Source organism: Abramis brama, assembly GCF_963993115.1.
Source record: "Abramis brama genome assembly, chromosome: 21".
Classification (NCBI taxonomy): domain Eukaryota; kingdom Metazoa; phylum Chordata; class Actinopteri; order Cypriniformes; family Leuciscidae; genus Abramis; species Abramis brama.
The window spans coordinates 6,013,610-6,032,671 of NC_139983.1; the positions used below are offsets into that span (position 1 = coordinate 6,013,610).

The 19,062-nt window shown below is 36.9% G+C and overlaps 1 protein-coding gene across 3 annotated transcripts in view; it reads right to left on the reverse strand.

Moving 5' to 3' along the window:
• ralgapa2 (Ral GTPase activating protein catalytic subunit alpha 2) overlaps positions 1-19,062 on the reverse strand; it is a 191,051-nt gene that overhangs the window by 143,962 nt on the left and 28,027 nt on the right. For all 3 annotated transcript variants that reach the window (XM_084096035.1, XM_084096034.1, XM_084096033.1), the window contains exons 2-3: positions 13,967-14,077; positions 11,925-11,974 (exon numbers count right to left, since the gene is read on the reverse strand). In XM_084096035.1, coding sequence (XP_083952161.1) covers positions 11,925-11,974; positions 13,967-14,077 — 161 coding nt within the window. The remainder of the gene's footprint in view (positions 1-11,924; positions 11,975-13,966; positions 14,078-19,062) is intronic.

The window sequence follows — 19,062 nt, forward strand, 5'->3', positions numbered from 1 at the left end:
CAGTGTTTCTATTTGTTTTTGTCCTCAGTCACATATTGGACAACGTTTAATTACACCTTATGGGTTGTAATTAAAGTTCAGTTTGACATCAAGTCTTGTAGGCTCTTTAATAAGCCAGAGTATCCTAATATGGATTGTGTTTTGCATAAGCCCAGTTTTAATAAGGCCTGACACAGAGAAATTAATTCAACAGAGAGCTTAATTATTACTTATATAAAGCTTGAATGATTGGGATCGTTATCGGTATAACCCGATCATGATAAAAAAAATAAAAAGGTAATCTGTATCGGCTGCAAAAATCCTGATCAGAGCATCCCTTACTGTTTCAGTCAGAAATACATCAGATTATGGAAATAGTTACTTTGTGTTGATCTGAAGCCAGTCATAAAGGGAAGATCTCAGATTTCATGCGGATCTTAAGAGAGACGTTTGGGACCATTTAAGAGGAGATGGGAAGCCATGCAAATGTCCATCTCCCTTCTTCCATAAGAGGCTCTTTGTGTGTGTGTGTGTGTGTGTGTGTGTGTGTGTGTGTGTGTGTGTGTGTGTGTGTGTGTGTGTGTGTGTGTGGCACCTGTGACGGGTCTGTGGGCAGCTCACAGCGAGCCCCATTATGTGCCCATCTAGATGCCAAAGGAACTGCCTTAAGCTAATGACTATCAAGGGTGATAACAGTGCTCTCATTCATCATCCAAGTAGTTTCATGAGCAGCCAGCATGAGTGCGTGTTTGAGACAACAGAACGCTCGAGTTAAATTCAGACCGTAGTGGCTGTATAGAGTCTCGAAGAAAGGCGAGAAAGTTGATCTGTTTATTCTACAAAGGCTGATTTCACTGCACATGGAATAACTGTAACAGCGTGTCCTAAACAGGTGAAAGGTGATACGTTTCCAGCATCCATTATATGCCTGTCCACACTAATCACTGAAATGCTGTGTGAATCAGATTCAAAAGATACTTCATTTTCAAAATAGATCTATGTGATTTTGACCAATGAGATTTCATTGAAGGTATGTGACCAAAAGTAAAAAGCACCAGAAATAAAAACCAAGTTACCATCAAAATATCTTGGCTTGCACAGAAACTCTTGGTTAAAGGTGTGTTGGCGCAGAAGATAATCAAATTTCTGGAGGTCGCCAAGTTTCTGTAGTGCTCTCAACTGCGGTACCCAATGATACCAAGCGCCAGATCACGTGACCTTCACTGCCTGCATTGAGTTGTCGTAACGCTGTGCATTTGCATAAAGCTGCTAAACTCTGTCAATCGTTTTCGTGGCCATGTTTCTCAGACTCGCCACCACTTCAAACCATGTTGAAAAATGTTGTCATAGTGAATATGCCTGGGCAAGACTGCTATGGGCTGGCTACACTCATTATGTGCATTCATATTTGTGCAAAAACAGGATGTTGAGCTGTGCAGGGTTACTTTAGTATTATTACATTATAGCTTTTTGTTAATATTTTGAATTACATTTTATTTTTATATTTTCTGTTTCCACTTTAATTTTAAAGTTTTATTTGTCTCTGTGTTATTGTCATTTATATTAGTTTTTATATATATATATATATATATATATATATATATATATATATATTATAATATACATAGTTTTTATTAATTTTTAGTTTTAGTTAATTTAGTTAAATAAGAAATGTTGCCTTGGCAACTAGCAGATCGCGATTAATTGCATCCAAAATAAAAGTTTGTTTACATAATATAATATGTGTGTGAACTGTGTATAATTATTTCGTATATATCAATACACACATCAGCATGTATCTATTTAAAAAAAATTGTTATATATAAAATATATATATATATATATATATATATATATATATATATATATTTATTTATATATACATGCATATGTGTGTATTGATATACACAAAATAATTATACACAGTTCACACACATATTATATTATGTAACAAACTTTTATTTTGGATGCGATTAATCATTGCCCAGCACTAAAATAATACATACATATTTTATTTCAGCCACTGTTTGTTTCAAGTTGCAAAGATGCTTTTATGGTTTTGGTTAATGATAATAACCCTGGTGCTGTGTCATCAAGCACGATCTTCAGCTTACACATTAACAAGACATTTACATGTGTGCATGCTTTTGAAAGTGTGTTCACCACATATCCACACTCAGGAGAACACAGCCATGATCCACGAGTGCGCTGGATGCCTCGATGGTGCCAGACACAAAGAGAGAGGAGAGGAGGAGGAGGAGGAGGAGGAGGAGAACAATACCAGCCCCCCACACAGAGCGATCATCTCTCCTCTGCCGACCCATAAAAAGGGGGTCAGACATCCACATGGAGGTGTTCGCCGTAATCCCTTCCAGCGCGGCACCACACAGAACAGCAGCCATGCCGGGACGGGTGTGACACGGGATGAGTGAGAAATGAGTGTGTGCTGGTGGAGATGGGCCTGTGTAAGATGGAGGTTGTGAAGCTTTCATGCTGCATTAACAGCGTGAATCTACTAATGGCTGGTCTCCTGCTGGCGCTGTACGCAGGCGCTCCACTACACAGCATGCTGATGCAAACGGGAAAAGCTTGGAAGAAATGTTCAAGCTAATGAGATGTTCAGTTTGAGCACAAAGTCCATTCTTTCTCATTTGCTGTCAAAAAAACAAAAAACAGTGTCTCTTCATACGGCAGCCATGTTATTGATATTTCAAAGCTCATTTGTATGATCTTGTAAGAGCATTATACTCCACAACAATATAGTTATTGTGGTTCTTTCATGTAATTCATTTTTATCTAAATACGTACTATTCTATAAATAATTTTGTATTTTACTTCGCGTTTCAGGTCAAGTTTTTATATAATTGTGTTTGCTGAGCATTAGCTCAGGAATCATCAGAATATTTCCATCTAAAATAAGCATGACCTTTGAATTTAAGGGCAGAAAAAGCTACTGGAGCTGGTATTTTAAAAACACCCTAACGTAGGAGGATATATGTTGAATATATACACAATTTGCTCAGCTAAAGAGCTTTTTACACCACTGACTCACCTATAGACACCCTGCATTCAAGCTATCTTTCTAGGGCTGTAGCTATCGATTATTTTAGTAATCGAGTATATGGTCGGCAACCTATGGCACTCGTGCCAACACTTGAGCAAAAGTGAGAGAGATGTATATGTATTTAATTCAGATAAAGTACCTCGTCCCTGCATACAGATCTACATTTTAATGTAATCATTCCTCATAGTAACACAGCCTGTTATATTAAGGTAGGAGTTATACATACCATTAAAGTGTGAGAATTAAACTGTGCAAGTCAATAAAAGTGCGCAGCTCTGACAAACCACTAGTATGTGCATCACGTGCACACAAGTTACTGACTGGCAGCTTACAAATAAGTATTCTAACACACTTTTGCTCCTCCTTAAAAGCCCAAACTTAACATGCAAATAAATAAATTCATGTAACGTGATTTTCGTAAAATGGGACGTGCTTGATGTCAAGAAGTTATTAAAAGCACTAAACTGTTTTTCAACTGGTGGGTCGCAAGACTATTTCGAGTGGGTTACAATACATTACAGTAGCGATAATACTCACAAAAAACGTGGACAAAACGGTCACTCTTTGTAAACTTTGTTTAATGCGAGTGCTGCTGTATGCTCGAACATGACCAGTCATTTACGCCATCATCACCCAGGTTTTGATAACACACGAGCGCAGGTGAGACCTGAACAGCACAAACTTAACTTATTTAAGCCTTGCCAATTTAAACATTCGAGGGCGTGGGCGTGGCGTATCCGTCATTAAAATTTAAATATTTTAAAACTGTTATGAAAATTCATGTTGACAAATAAAAATATGACATGAAAACATGTCTTTGAAAACATGAACATATGAATAGGAAAAAATAACTGCTAGATTATGAACATCAATGTTATCGAAAAAGAAACATCTAAAAGGAACAGCTGCTTGAGGTAAAGCTGAATAGTACTGAAGCCTGTTCTATGACACATCCTAGATCAGGGATGGGCAACTTCAGTCCTGGAGGGCCACTGTCCTACAGAGTTTAGCTCCAACCCTGAAAAAATCACCTGCCTGTAATTTTCTAGTAATCATGAGGACCTTGATTAGCTTGTTCAGGTGTGTTTGATTAGGGTTGAAGCTAAACTCTGTAGGACAGTGGCCCTCCAGGACCGAAGTTGCCCATCCCTGTCCTAGATTAATAATCAGATATCCTAGATACATAACATAAAAGTAATATTACAACTTGCATCTACACAAAAGGACGTGAATGCGCATGTGAACTAGTTTTTTTTAGTCTATGGTTCTATCACGATCCTGTTCTCATTATAATGCTATACTGACGCTGCACATCATTTTTATTTTTCATGATAGAAAGTGATTACAGTCATCAATGCGCATTTTCAAAGCCATAACAAGAAACAACTTTAAATACAAAATGTGAAAAAAATAACACTGCTGCATTATTAATATCATCAATGATGTTTGCCTATCAAGCCGATCTAAAAGGAATATGACCGTCTCAAATAACCCAATCATAGTCAATAATGTCGGACATTCCATTTGAGCTGAAACTGAAGAGTGAATTAACGGTTGGTAAACTGCTGCATTTTGCTAGCTGGTTATTAAACTCAGCCAAACACTTCTTATTTGAGATTAATCAGATAGACAAGATAAAAGTAATCTTACAACTTACATCTGCACAAAAAGAAGCGAATGCGCACGTAACCGTGCTACTCTGATGTTGTGGATGCGCTCTCGGTGCGCTGAAAAACTAAAGCACAAAGAATTTATAAAATTCTATTACAATAGTTCTCTCATTATAATGTTAGGCTATGATAGACTGGCGCTGTACATCTTGCACTAAACTGCATTTCATGATCAAAGTGATTCACTGCAGTGCGCGTTTTCAAATCCATTTTTCACATTATTTCGCCGGTCTGGAAGGTGTGCTGTCTAACGCTAACAAATCAGACCTCAGGAACCGTCCCAAATGCCGCAATAACAATCAGAAAAAGAGATCAATATTTGTGCTTTTTTTGGGGGCGATCATCGTTTTCATGATCGATCGTTGCTGTCACGTACTGTACGTACTCGTGCCCATCCCTAATGCCAACATGCCTGTCTTGATAAGTATCCTAGATTACTTTATTAAAGTTCTGTACCTGAAAACTAATGTCAGCCCTACCTGAAAAACCTGAAAAGCACTGTTTATTTGATTAGTATCTTTGCTCTTTTGTATTCATTTGTGCTGTTGCTTGTAGTTAGATTATTTGTTCTTATTTTCTTTCTTTTTTTAAGTGACAGAAGTCCTTTTTTCCATGAACATAACACATACCGAACCGTACCGAAACCGTGACCCTAAAACCATGATACAAACTGAACCGTGAGCAATTTGAACCATTAGACCCCTAGTCTACAATTTGGCAACACAGGCCCTGACTGTTGTTTGACAATCAAAGAAGAAACAAAGAAGATGGAACAACTACTACTAGAGACCACAGCAATAACGTCCATGTTGATGACTACTTGTGCAAGGAGGTTAGGAGAAAACCACAACTCTAGTTTAAAAGAGTACAAAGCCATTTTAGCAGTCATAACTCCAAGAGAGAAATAGCACAGACACTGGACAAAGACTGGAAAAAGTTTATGATACTATTGCTGTCATATTTTATTACTGACCTGAAACATGTTAGACAGGTTCTGATAGTTTCCCTATTCAAGTATTGTACATATGATCTATTCATTTTGCCTACATACAATAGCAGCTCTGGGGTGTAACCAACTTGCCTTAAAGAGTAGAAAGACTGATATATTAAGGTAATGGTTATTCAGTATTGTTATAAATGTGGATACAATTGTTATTGTTAATAAACAATATTATTGTTAATAATATATAGATTTAATATAAATCTATATAATATATAATAGGGCTGACTTCTAATAGTCGAGGATTCGACGATTCGATTCGGAGAGGTCTGATTCGACTATGAACCTCATAGTCGAATAGTAGGGAAGTGTTATGTAACCAATGAGCAGCAGCACACTACAGGCCTGTAACGTCCGGACCGCATTTGTTAGCATTTACGGATTTATTGGCTCACAATGGCTTCTAAAAAATCATCAAAAGTGTGGGAGTATTTCGAGAAGGTTAAAGATGACCCAAAGAAAGTTAAGTGCAAGTTGTGTCAGCAGCTTCTTTCATATCACACGACGACAACCAACATGGCGTATCATTTGAAACGGGTAAGGCTTGTTAACTTTACAAACAAAAAACAAACAAACAGTTCTACCACTCTTTTGTCAATACAGACATAAACCCTATATTATTATTAGGGCTGAACGATATTCTGTTTTAACATCGACATCGCGATGTGCGCATGAGCGATAGTCACATCGCCGGAACATGCGATGTGAAGGGTAGTAGCACCCATGGTGTATTAAGAGAACGGTAGCACACACAGTAAACACGAGTTTGTTGTATGGCTTGTTGCTGGGGTGACGAATGATGATTTCGTACCAAAAAGAAAGTCAAAATATCTTGGCTATATAGTCGGCTATTTGGGACTATTTCGGCTACAAAAAGGAGGATGTTGACCAAAAAGAGGTAGCCTACTTTTCCTGGAGTGTTATAAAGTTGTGGATGGTTGTCTTTTTTAAAAAGTCTTTTGTCTTTTATTTTTCGTGTTCGCATTTATGAGGAAAAAACAATGTTACGTGACAGTTCTCCATTACGGACGCGACCGCACTGAAAGCGGCACTAAAAGACTGCTTTAAAACTTTCACAGAGACCTCAAACAGAAAGCACAAAGCCTTTCTTTAAAACGAATTTCGTTTTGTATTAATTGTATCTTAATTTTAATCAGTGTTTCATTATCCAATTTCCTGGATTTAATAAATAAAAAGTAAATATAACAGAGATATGCTATATAGAGGCGCAAGCGCCTGCCTGGAGTTTAAGCTATCATCCATGAACCGAAACTCAGCGTATAAGGTAGCCTACTCGCCTCACACACCTAAAAAAAAAAATAGAAATATATATATATTATCTACAGAAATCTCTACTTTTAAACAGAACCATTCAAAACAAAATAAAACTATGTAATCCGAAATGTGCATTTTTCTCCGGCGCGTTCACTGCGAAGATCGCGAGTTAGTAGGCTAGCCTATCGTCAACTTCATCTTTGCAGCCGAAACAGAAAACACTTGTTTATTAATAAACAATTAAAATGTTTCATTGAAATATTTTACATATTCATAATCATTACTTTTGCTGGTTCTGGTTCTTAGTGACAGCTTTTAGGTGCCGTTTACATGAACGCGTCCACTGCATATGAGAGAGAGAGAGAGAGAGAATACATTTTTTTTTTTACTTATTTTGAGGAATTGTAGCCTAATAAACAAACATCTGTTAAGAGCGCCGCCACGTTGGATTGCGTAGAACGTTCACCGAATTCTTACAGAAATATGTTCTAATTTTGGAATAAATTTTGGAATAAAATATTAAGTGACCTTTTTGTCACTTGTAATTAGTGGTCGACCGATATATCGCCAAGGCCGATATATCGGCCGATATTTGGCATTTTTGAAATATCGGCATCGGCCGATAAGTTTTTCTGATTGGCCGATGTGTTGAAAGCGGGACTTTTATTTTGACGGCGCTCCGGACTTTTATTTTGACGGGCGGCGCTGAGAGAACACCAGAGCCAGAAGAGAACGGCAACGGCAGCTCCTCAGATCAAACAGTGCTCACTCACATTCTCCATCTTCATTAATTTACGATCTCTGTCAGTCATATCTAATACTTTGTTAGACAGAACTGGTAAACAAAGTAAGTAAATGGTAACTTATGCGAAGTAAGTAAAGTAAAGCGTTTGCTTTTATATTATTTGTAACAGAAAAGGCAAACAATCAGGCTAAAATACTTTCTCATTTGCCCTCAACATTCAGCAAATGCGCATCTACGTCATTTAAACAAATCTCCGAATATCTAATAAACATTTAAATTCACAAACCTTGCAGATTTAATCGAATCCAGCTGTGATATCTTGTGAAGTGTGCATTACTGTCTGCGAGTGATGGTCGGTCTGTGCGAAGTGAGTGAATGCGAACAGAAGATCAGCTTCACGGGAGACGCGATCGAAAAACTTTAAATCCTTCATTTTAAAATATGCTGATATATAACCAGTTGCCAACTGTGTCATATTCATATCGTTTTCACTGTGCTGTATGTAAAATTAGCGTTACCTTGTCTTTATTTGAAAAAATATGATTACCAGCACGAAATTACCAGATTACTGAGTGCCCTGTTACAGTGTTTACATACTTTTTATTCACATATTCATATATTTCTAAACAATTACTTTGTGAAAAATACTGTAATAGGATTGCAAATTTAAGAAGTTGCCATCTAAAGTATAAAAGCATGTTTATTTAAAAAATTTGTTTTATAATTTATTTATAATTTATTAAATATTGATTAAAATAAATATACATAAAAATATCGGCTTTATATCGGCCACCCTGCTCTCCAAGATATCGGCATCGGCCATCAAAAAAACAATATCGGTCGACCACTACTTGTAATGAAGCTTGCTTATTAGTGAAATTATTAATATCATGGAATGGTAATAATTGACGTTAGCCTGGATTGATGGCTCGCAATATATATCGTTGGATATATCGTTATATAAAAAAGGTTCGACTATCAGTCGACTACGGCAAAATCTAACAAATCAGATTCGACTATGAAAATCCTTGGTCGAAAACAGCCCTAATATATAATTATCTAAGTTAACGTCAGGAAATTATGGAGTGCCACAAGGGTCTGTTTTAGGCCCCCTGCTATTTTCAATATGCATGCCCTTTGTTATATAGAAAACAGAATTAGTTATGCCTAGGCCTGTCACGATAACAAATTTTGCTGGACGATAAATTGTCCAAGAAATTATTGCGATAAACAATAATATTGTCGTTCGAGACCATTTTCATCTAATATAATGATAATGGCATAATAATGCAGGTACACCTTTTCAAAGATCTATAAACTTTTATTTCTTAAGAATATTAAACATTGAAAACGGAAAAACATTTTAAATATCCACAAAAAATGAACAAAACAACCAAAAACAATAAAAGCAATGGACTCAGTGTCTGTTAACAAAAAAATGCACTTGAATAAATACCAAAAACAATAAATAAAATGGATGTAAACAAAATCGCACTTCAAAAAATATTAAACATTAGGCTCATACATAAATAGTGATACATTCCATAACAGGCAAAACTGCCGGTTAGGACCTTTGTAAACAAATAAAAAAAGCCTCAACAGGATACCACAGCATTTTGCACTGTCCTCCTGTTATTTTGTCGACTAAACCAGAGACTAAAAGGACTTTGACTAAACAAACGCTCGAGTGATTGTGTAATTTACTGTCGGGAAGACGGAGACGCGCTTTATTGCGTGTATGCTACGCACTGAAAATACTTGGTTAGGATTAGGGGTGAGGAGTGCGTGCGTATTACACGCCATAAAGTGCGTATCATATGCACGCAAAAACTATTTTTTGGCGTATAAATGGCACGAGAAATAACATTCATGATATAGATACGCATTTTCATGAGATCGAGCTCGCTGTCGCGTTTGGCTTTGAAACCAATTCCATCTTTTTCTTTTTTTTCCCCTCCAACTCACAACTAGCATCTTTCTCTCTCCCGGCAGTCGCCGCAAGCAGTCCCGCCGGCACTTTCCCATACAAAGACCATGTGACTGACAAGCGCCGCGGCGCCGCCTCCCCACAGAAAGACCATGCAACTGACAAGAGAGTTCACTCCTCCTATACGCTAAGGAACCGAGAGTGGTCATCCAGTCTATTTGGTAGAGAGAGAGAGAGACGAGGAAAACAAACAAGCATGCAAATGGAATTATCGCGGCCGGAAAAATTATCGAGCTAATTTTTTTTTATCGTGCGATTTATTGATTTATTGACTATCGCGACAGGCCTAGTTATGCCAATGATACTCAGTTATACTGTATATTTCATCACGACCAGATCAAATCTCTAAATTATCCAAGTTGACAAAGCGTGTTAAAATTTTGATAATACATTTTTTTATTAAATTCAGATTGAGATATTACTTATTGGACCAAAACCCTGTACACAGAATCTTCAGGAATACAATTTGGTAGAAGGATGTATTGTTATTTCATCCTCTAAAGTTTAAGACCTGGGTGTTATTAGACAGTTTCAATAATTATATTTCAAATGTTACAAAAACAGCCTTCTTCCACCTCAGAAATATCACTAAGCTACAGAACATGCAATCAGTTTCTGATGCAGAAAAGCATTCATGACCTTTAGACTGGATTACTGTAATGAACTAGTAGGGGTTTGTCCTGCATCCTCAAGAAGCAAACTACTGTCCAAAATGAAGCAGCTAGAGTTCTTACCAGTTCAAGAAAATATGATCACATAACACCAATTTTATCATCTTTACACTGGTTACCTATTAAGTTCCGTATCGATTACAAACTATTGCTACTGGCCTATAAGGCCCTAAACGATTCAGCTCCTGTGTATTTAGCCTAACTGATCTTCTATCGCCCTACAATCCATCATGCTCTTTAATGTCACAAAACTTTTGGCTTTTGGTAGTACCTAGTACCTAGAAAGTCCACAAAAGGAGGGAGAGCGTTTTCACATTTGGCTCCTAAACTCAGGAACAGCTTCCTGATAATGTTGGAGGCTTAGACACACTCTCCCAGTTTAAGACACATCTCTTTAACCAAGCATTCACATTAGGGCAGTTGTGGCCTAATGGTTAGCGAGTCCGAGTAGTAACCCAAAGGTTGCTGGATCGATTCCAGTACTGGCAGGAAATGACTGAGGAAATGACTAACCCCTAATCGCATAATGGCTGCCCAGTGCTCCGGGTGTGTGAATGGGTTAAATGCAGAGGACAAATTGCGAGTATGGGTTACCATACTCAGCCTTCACATGCACCTCATAGCCTTGTACTCCAGTTATATCAGATCAAATGCACATGATTATCTTTTGCTTGAAATGTTATGAACAGCAGCTATGCTAATTATTTTCCATCTGTCCCATCCCAAGGTAACTAGAGAGTATGTCAGCTCCAGTTTGGATCCAGCCTCTTATGAAGACTTCAGATGCCCAACACCTGAGAAGAGGTGACGCTAACCCCCCTGTGAGGACTTCAGATGATGCCAACTTTGAATCAACATGCACCACTGCCTTTTTTATATATGCACCACCATTTTCTATATTTGTAATCATTATGAATTGGTAATAATTTCTTTAATGAGATCATTGTTTCTGCCAAAATGAATACATGATATTAGCTAACTTCATGATTTGTATTAGAACTGTACATTTTTTACATATGGACATTAATTTGACACAGTCACCTATTGTAACATATTATTCTAAATTGTAATCTAGAAACATTCAAATACAAATAAATGTGAAAATGTGAATTATTCTGATTAAACATATTCTAAAGACATTTCCCCAGGGTGACCTTTCAAGTCAACGTCTGTTTATGCAACGCAAACTCTCTTCTCACATCGAGACTCTATTTTTCCTAAAAAAAGAAAGACTGTTCACCTCCCTGAGCAATGAAACCAGAGAATGCCCTGCCTGCCTATTTGTATTGCAAACTAGAGTACTTTTCAGCCACGCAGGAAAAACACAGGGAGGACGGCACCTCCAGGAAAAGCAGATGAGAGAGTGGAAAAACCTGCTCTGTGCAGAAAACCAGCAGCTATGCAAAACCTCCTTAGAGCTGCAGGTGAAGCAAACATCAACAGATCCAGAGATACCAAAAGATACTCAACAGCAACAAACAACACTAAACACTAATGAAGTGCATGCTAAAGGTGCATGCTGAAAAGACTTACTTCAAAAATAAAGAGGATGGAGTCCAGCTCCTCCCGTTGAGATTTGTTCCCTGAAAGAAAAGCAAAGAAATTAGTTTCGTAATTAGTGTATACTAATTAAATTAGTGTAATTTCAGATTCATTCTTGTTGTTCACAACATGTTGACCTACAATGAATTAGGGATCAGCATGAGTACCCGAGTGCTCTAAAGTGACAGTGACACAGATGATCAGTCATGAAATTGATGATCGTGTGATGATCATACATTAGGGATTGAACGCGGGTTGCCTTGTGCACAGCACTGCCTACAAGACTATTGCTCCTACATAACAGCTTATTTTTAGCAGTTCTTTTGTCTTTGGGTCATTATATTTCTCACAGAATTCTGCTTGTTCTAAATCAGATACAGATAAAGTAGCACAGTAAAGATTACATTTATATGACTGCAATAGTGAGAGAGTGATTGCGTGTGAATTCGTTCTACCTAGCAGCATCTCTCTACTAATAGTGAAGGTGTGGGTTTTAGTTACTAAGAAATATATGTTAAAACTTATCAGTTTCTAAGCTATTTCAGAACAGTGTTGACAATACATTTCTGAGCTACTAAATGATTCTGTGTGCGCGCGATCTGCGCATGATGTGCAAGCTACTGTGTGTGTATGCCAAGGGTGCCCAATCCTGCTCCTGCCGATCGACTGTCCTGCACAGTTCATCTCCAACCCTAATCAAACACACCTGAAGCAACCAATTAAGGTCTACAGGATCACTTGAAAATTAAAGGCAGGTGTGTTTGATTAGGGTTGGAGATTAACTGTGCAGGACAGTCGATCGGCAGGAGCAGGATTCATACAGCACCAATTAGTTTAGAATGGCGAGTAACTTGCAGGGTAATAAGCTGTTTAAAAGTGCATTCATCCGATCAATTTTGGGCATCCAGATGGTATAATCAAACATATGAAATGGTGCAATGTTATGCAAAAGGAATGAAAACAACTAATATTGTGTGAAAACTGAATGGAGATTATCGAACTATCACACAATTTGTAATGAGTAATTTACAGCACAAGAGAATTTGGTCAGATAAAGGCTTATTAAGGAAAGTTTCTGTAAAAAAAAAAAAAGTATTACAAAAAAAAGCAACAAAAAAGCAGTTATAAAGAAGCAACTGTTGGGCAGCAAACAGGTATTTGAAGCTGCTGGTGTCTCTGGAGTACTTCTGCTGCAGAACTGTGTTTCAGCATGAAAGACAGGTGACCTTCACTGAATACATTGCATAAAAAAAACACTTTGGTCAGAGATGGGATTCAACAGAAACAAAAGCCTCATTAACTTCACACGAGGGGGCATACAGGCAACAGTGAAGCAGGGCTGTTACGTCAAGCTGAGGAAGTGTTGAACTGAATCTTTTTTTTTTTTTTCTGGAAGAATCATGCATTATTCAAAAGCTCTTTTTCAACTTTTGTGAGCTGCCTTTTTATCCAAGCTACCTACTAATGTAGCATAAAACTGAAATAGAGCCTTTAAGCTATAACAGTATGAGACTGATTGGGAACGCCCTATAATAGAAGCACAATAGGGTTAGGGTAATGATATTGCATATTTATCAGCAGATATTGGATATTTAACTGTAGACTCCAACTATATTTTGATTTTGATCACTTTCGCAGTCATTAAAACTGAAGGGATAGCAGCAGTTTTATGGAAAATATATAACCTTTATAAGAGCAAACTCTTTTTGGGTTTTTTTTTTAAATGAATTTTATTTACATGCACATAGAAACACATGCACTTGATTCATTTGCACACAAGTGCTTGATTATTTATGGAATCGACTTGAGGGCAGATTTTCTTAGCGATATAACAAAACTTATGCAACAATGCGTTTTTTTAGGGATGTCGTCATTACGCACACCATTTTACCGGTAAAAGGCCAATTGGATGGAAACAGGCCGGAGACAGCAAATTTCGCAATCTTTTTTTTATACACAAAAATGGATGGAAACTTGGCTGATGACTCAGCCATTGCATTTTAAGCTCCAGAAAGCAGACAAACATGTCTTACCTTTTTGCTTTAAGTTGCTTTCCAGTGTAATGAAATTTTCATAGAAGATAAAATAAATCTGTGAGCAGTTGGTTTCAAAAAACGTCCTCAGTTCATTCCTGTCAATAATATCTGTGGAGAAAATAATCAAAAATAAAGAATTAGACAAAATCACAAAATAATACACAATAAGTCCAGATGGCACTGCAGTTATATATGATATGATTAAATGCTGACCAAAACATTTAGAGACATGCATATAGATGTTGACTGTTAGTAGATTTCATCCCAACACAAAAGCTTTCATGAGATCGTAAAATCAACTGGTTCAGACTATGGCCGTCACGGTTTGAGTTTGTTTTGTCATGTTTGTAATTGCTTCTGGTTTGATCATTAGTTCTGTTCCCTCCGTTCGCCCACCTGTTAGTTTCTATAGCTACAGATTTGATTAGAGCCCTTAGTTCAGGTGTGTCTAGTTAGTTTCTCCCTTTGTTTTCTGTGTCTATAAGCCCTCTGTTTCAGTTAGTCCCCTGTCTTGCATTGTTAGGTTGGTTGTTTCTTTCTCCTGTGTATCCCTGTAAGTTTGTAATTAAAGGCTGTTTCAAGGATCCCTTGTCTTGGTGAGCAACAGTATCTGCCACAGCCAGTCCATCACAATGGCTGCGCTTCAAAAACATAGACTGTATTTTTGGTAGAGTACCTAGTCATCTGCAAATGTGTGACGGCAAACATTTGTGACTAGTTTATCACTTTTACTAACTTGTTTAATAAAGTCAATGCAACATGCAAGCAATCTGAACATAAATTGTGCTCACCTTTAATGGAGTAAAACAGTCATAGCATTAAACAGATATACGGTATAATGCAATAGGGCTGCATGATGAATCGTAGATTATGATTTTAGCACTGCAAAAAAAAAGAAGTTCGGATGATCTGAAAACACTGACAAACATGTATGCTGGAGTAAGAGCTGGGCAGTGTGACGATATCGTTACCACCAGGGTTTAAAATTAACTTTTTAACTCACCGGCAATATATATATATATATATATATATATATATATATATATTAACATTTGGATTTCATACATTCATTTCTTATTCAAACAAAATCCTGTCATCTAACCATCTCCTCCCTTCCTCTTTCATCCTCATCACCGAAAATGTATTTTAGGTAGACAGATCAATTCAGTACAAAGAACATTAAAAAAAAAAAATGAGGATGTTGGGAAATAACAATGTCTTTTCTGTTAACCCAGTGGTTCTCAACCTTTATTGGGCCAGCGCCCCCTATCCAATATCCAGGTCCCTGAACGCCCCCCACCCCCAAACTAACGAGCGAGCAGGAACGAGTGAGAGTTAACAGATGAATTAAGTGCAAAATTGCCATTTATTAATACAATTGAACTAATCTCCACAGTGATTAATACTGCATTGGCATAGCAATACAAGTGTTTCTCACAGGATTTTTGTTAAATCAGTGGTGAGTGGACCTCTGGCCTTCTAGGGTGGTTCGGGGGCATGCCCCCCCGTAAGAAAATTTTGTGCATTTTAATGCACAAATTTTAATTCATCAATCTGGTGCACTTTGAGAATTCAAAATGAAAAGCTCCAACCCATATTCAGTGTGCAAATTAAACAAATACAAATTCAAACCTCTTTTAGTTGTGTCTGTCTGCATTACACTACTACATAATAATAGTTATAATATTAATTCCATAACAGTAATAGCCATATATTGTAAAACAAATGCACTGAAAAATAAAGGACGGTCATTTAAGTGGTAATGTTTGCACTTAGGTTTTATTACGCATTTAGGAGAGTATTGCAAGAAGCTGCTTACATTAACCTTACTTTCGAAAAATAAATACAATCATGATTTTTCATGAAAAATTATGTTAGAATTGTAGGCCTAAAATACCTTGGTATCAGCTTGTTTTCATCAATGGTATGGTATTAATTAATTAATAGTATTAATTTGGTTTGTCATGATTAATTTGTGTTCATAATCAGTAAAAAAAAAATCTTCTAACAAGAATAAACAATTTAAATTATTATTGTGTTAATGTATTATTTTTATATCTTGAAACTACCCAAGCAGCGTTTCGTGCTCAGATGTGACGGCAGAATGAATGCATTACCAAAATGTGATTGCAGAATATATTTAAATTATCCATTAAATTGTAATTTTCTCTTTACTGTCTTGCGAGTTTAACAATAATGCCTGACCAGTAATTATAAACATTTTGGCATTAGGGATTGGAATTAGTTAATGCCTAAAAATGTAAAACCTTATAAAAAGAATTTAGTTTAATTAATTTTAAAATTCGTCGCCGGAGTGAATTGGAACATGATTTATTTAAAATATTTGAAAAAATATAAATGTTTACAATACTTTTTAATGGCTTGTCAACTTTCCATTCCTCCGCTGCGTGATTCTAGTCAGCTGGATTGCTTGAGCAATGGTCTACTGGAAAAATAATAGAGCCGTTGCAAATGTAACAATACATAGCTTAAGCTACATGTCGCAATAAACTGAAAGATTTTAGAATGTTAGGCATTCTAAACTTTTGAATAAGAAATAATATCAAGTCGTCAAAATACAACTTGTCAGAACTCCGCGAATCACAACAAGTGTATCGGTGAAAACACTCATTTAAACAGCATACACACACCCGATCTTGACTGCACATCATATTTTTGACATTTTTTATACTGCTTTCAATCGTAATGCAATAGAAATTAACACAAAAAAACCTGGCTAGTGCCTACCTACAACACTGACGGTATTCTGTGCGTATTCTTTTATGTGCACCATAGACGCGCATGCACACACAAAATGACATAACACTCTGTGCATGTTTTACAACATAATTTAACATATACATAGTCCTAACACTTTTTAAATAGCCCACTTAAAGTGTTTATTACAAATAAATTACTAAATGCTTAAAATGAATAAAAGTAAATGAACAAAAATTTGCGTTATACATTTAAACTCGTGAACACCTGAACGCCCCCCTTTCAAAAATCTTGCTTCCAACGCCCCCCGGTGTTCTCTGAACGCCCCCGTTGAGAACCACTATGTTAACCAGATGCTTTTTAATCTTCGCTATTGCTTCAAAGCAAATGAACAAGCGCGCCATTATTTGTTGCGTAGTGATGTGAGTGTTCAAGTAAGCCAGATATGCACAGATTCTGCGCAATACGCTGTATTTACTATGACTCACGAGTTGAGTTTTTGCATATTTATATCTTTGTTCTATAGTATTTATTTATGTTATTACTTGCAATTTGATTATTTGGTCTTATTTTATTACTGACTTTACTTGTCTTTAATAATGTTTGAAATTCATATTAGTTGCCCTAGTATTTTTTGCTGTGGTCTCGATCGACATTGGAATTGAGAATTGTGACATTTTACTGGTATCTGAAATTTGGCACTGCTCTTTCCTCTTTCCTAAACAAAACCATTAAAGCAGCCCAAAGCTGCTCCAAGGGAAACTGGCATTTGCAACCAATTTGTAGTAGTGGCACTGGCCTGATTTTTAATAGCAGTAGGGACAGATGATAGATGATGACAAGGAATGGATTTGATGGCTGAAATAATATTTTGCCTGAAGCCAGACTGACAGAGCTGCGGGAACACAAATGTGGATGTAGTCGTTACACAGGGCCAGTGGTGCTTACACACTGTATCTTAGGCAACTGCCCACCAAATATTAACAATTCCTGAGAAAAAGTGTATGAAAATCTAAATGTAAATGACATCTCTGGCACTGATATTACCATAAAAAGCTATAAAAGCTGAAAGACATTGTGATGGGTGGGCTAGCCCAGGGAAAATCCACATCTGATTAAGGCAAGGAGACATCCTAAATAATGACAAGATGTAAAATCAGGATGGACTACTTTAAATCTGTCATTAGACTGGATCTACAGGCCAAAGAGTAATTACTTGCACATTATAATGTGGCACTGGAAGATGGATTTAAACTTTTTTAGAGAGAGAGAGAGAGAGAGAGAGAGAGAGAGAGAGAGAGAGAGAGAGAGAGAGAGAGAGAGAGAGAGAGAGAGAGAGCATTATACTCTCAGGCATGGGCGTCGGAAGAAAAAACAAAAAGTGGGTGGGTCCTCCCCCAGAAAAATGTTACTAGAGTAAATACCATTTCATGTAGGCTATTCTGGTGCCTTTTAATTAAAACAACCCAGGTGAAAAAGACGTACTATTAAATATATAAAAAATGTACTTGAGTATGTTTTTAGTACAATACAAATATACTTTAATGCATTTTTAATACATTTAACAGTACGTCTTTTTCACCTGGGAAGTAAACTAAACTCCACTTCACGTCGGGCGGTTCTTTGCCTCCAAGTCCTGCATTAAATGCACAGCTATCTGTGGATTATCCCGCTAATACCATGGTCATCTGCCAGCAATGACAATTTAAAGCTGTTATTGATGTTTGCAACGCAATATTTGACTGGAAAGGTACAACGGGCGGTTACTTTCGTCAGTTGCGGCTCGTTGAGAAATATAATGTAGCGATTCAGCGGAGTTTAATTTATTAGGGAATTCACTAATAATTGGATTTGACTGACAGCACTATGAAAAGACAAATGCGCTGAATCAGAGACGGTAAAAGTAAGTGGGTCCAATATCATTGGACTTAAAAAGTGGGTGGGTCTTGTCCCACCCATATACAATGGTTCCGACGCCCATGCTCTCAGGACTCATGGCAAATACTGACTTTAAATTCAGTCGTATGGGCCTCGCTTTAGTCTGCATGATGGGGAAATATATTGAATATTTCTAATAAATTCACATAGATTTAGCTCACAATGGCCATCAGATCCACTCAATACTGCTCGAAACAGCAGCGCCAGTTCTGCACTCTCGTCAGTTGTAAACACAACGGCAATAAGAGATTCATTGCACAGCTTCATTGATCATAACGGAAGTTTTTGCAAGAGCACAGCTTTGTGTACATCACGTTGTAATTTATATATAACAGTATATATATGCGTTCAGTATATAATATATATTTTGCTTGCTGCTAACAACACGTTGCAAAATTTCTGGATTGACAACCATATTTAAATGTGCGATTGAATCC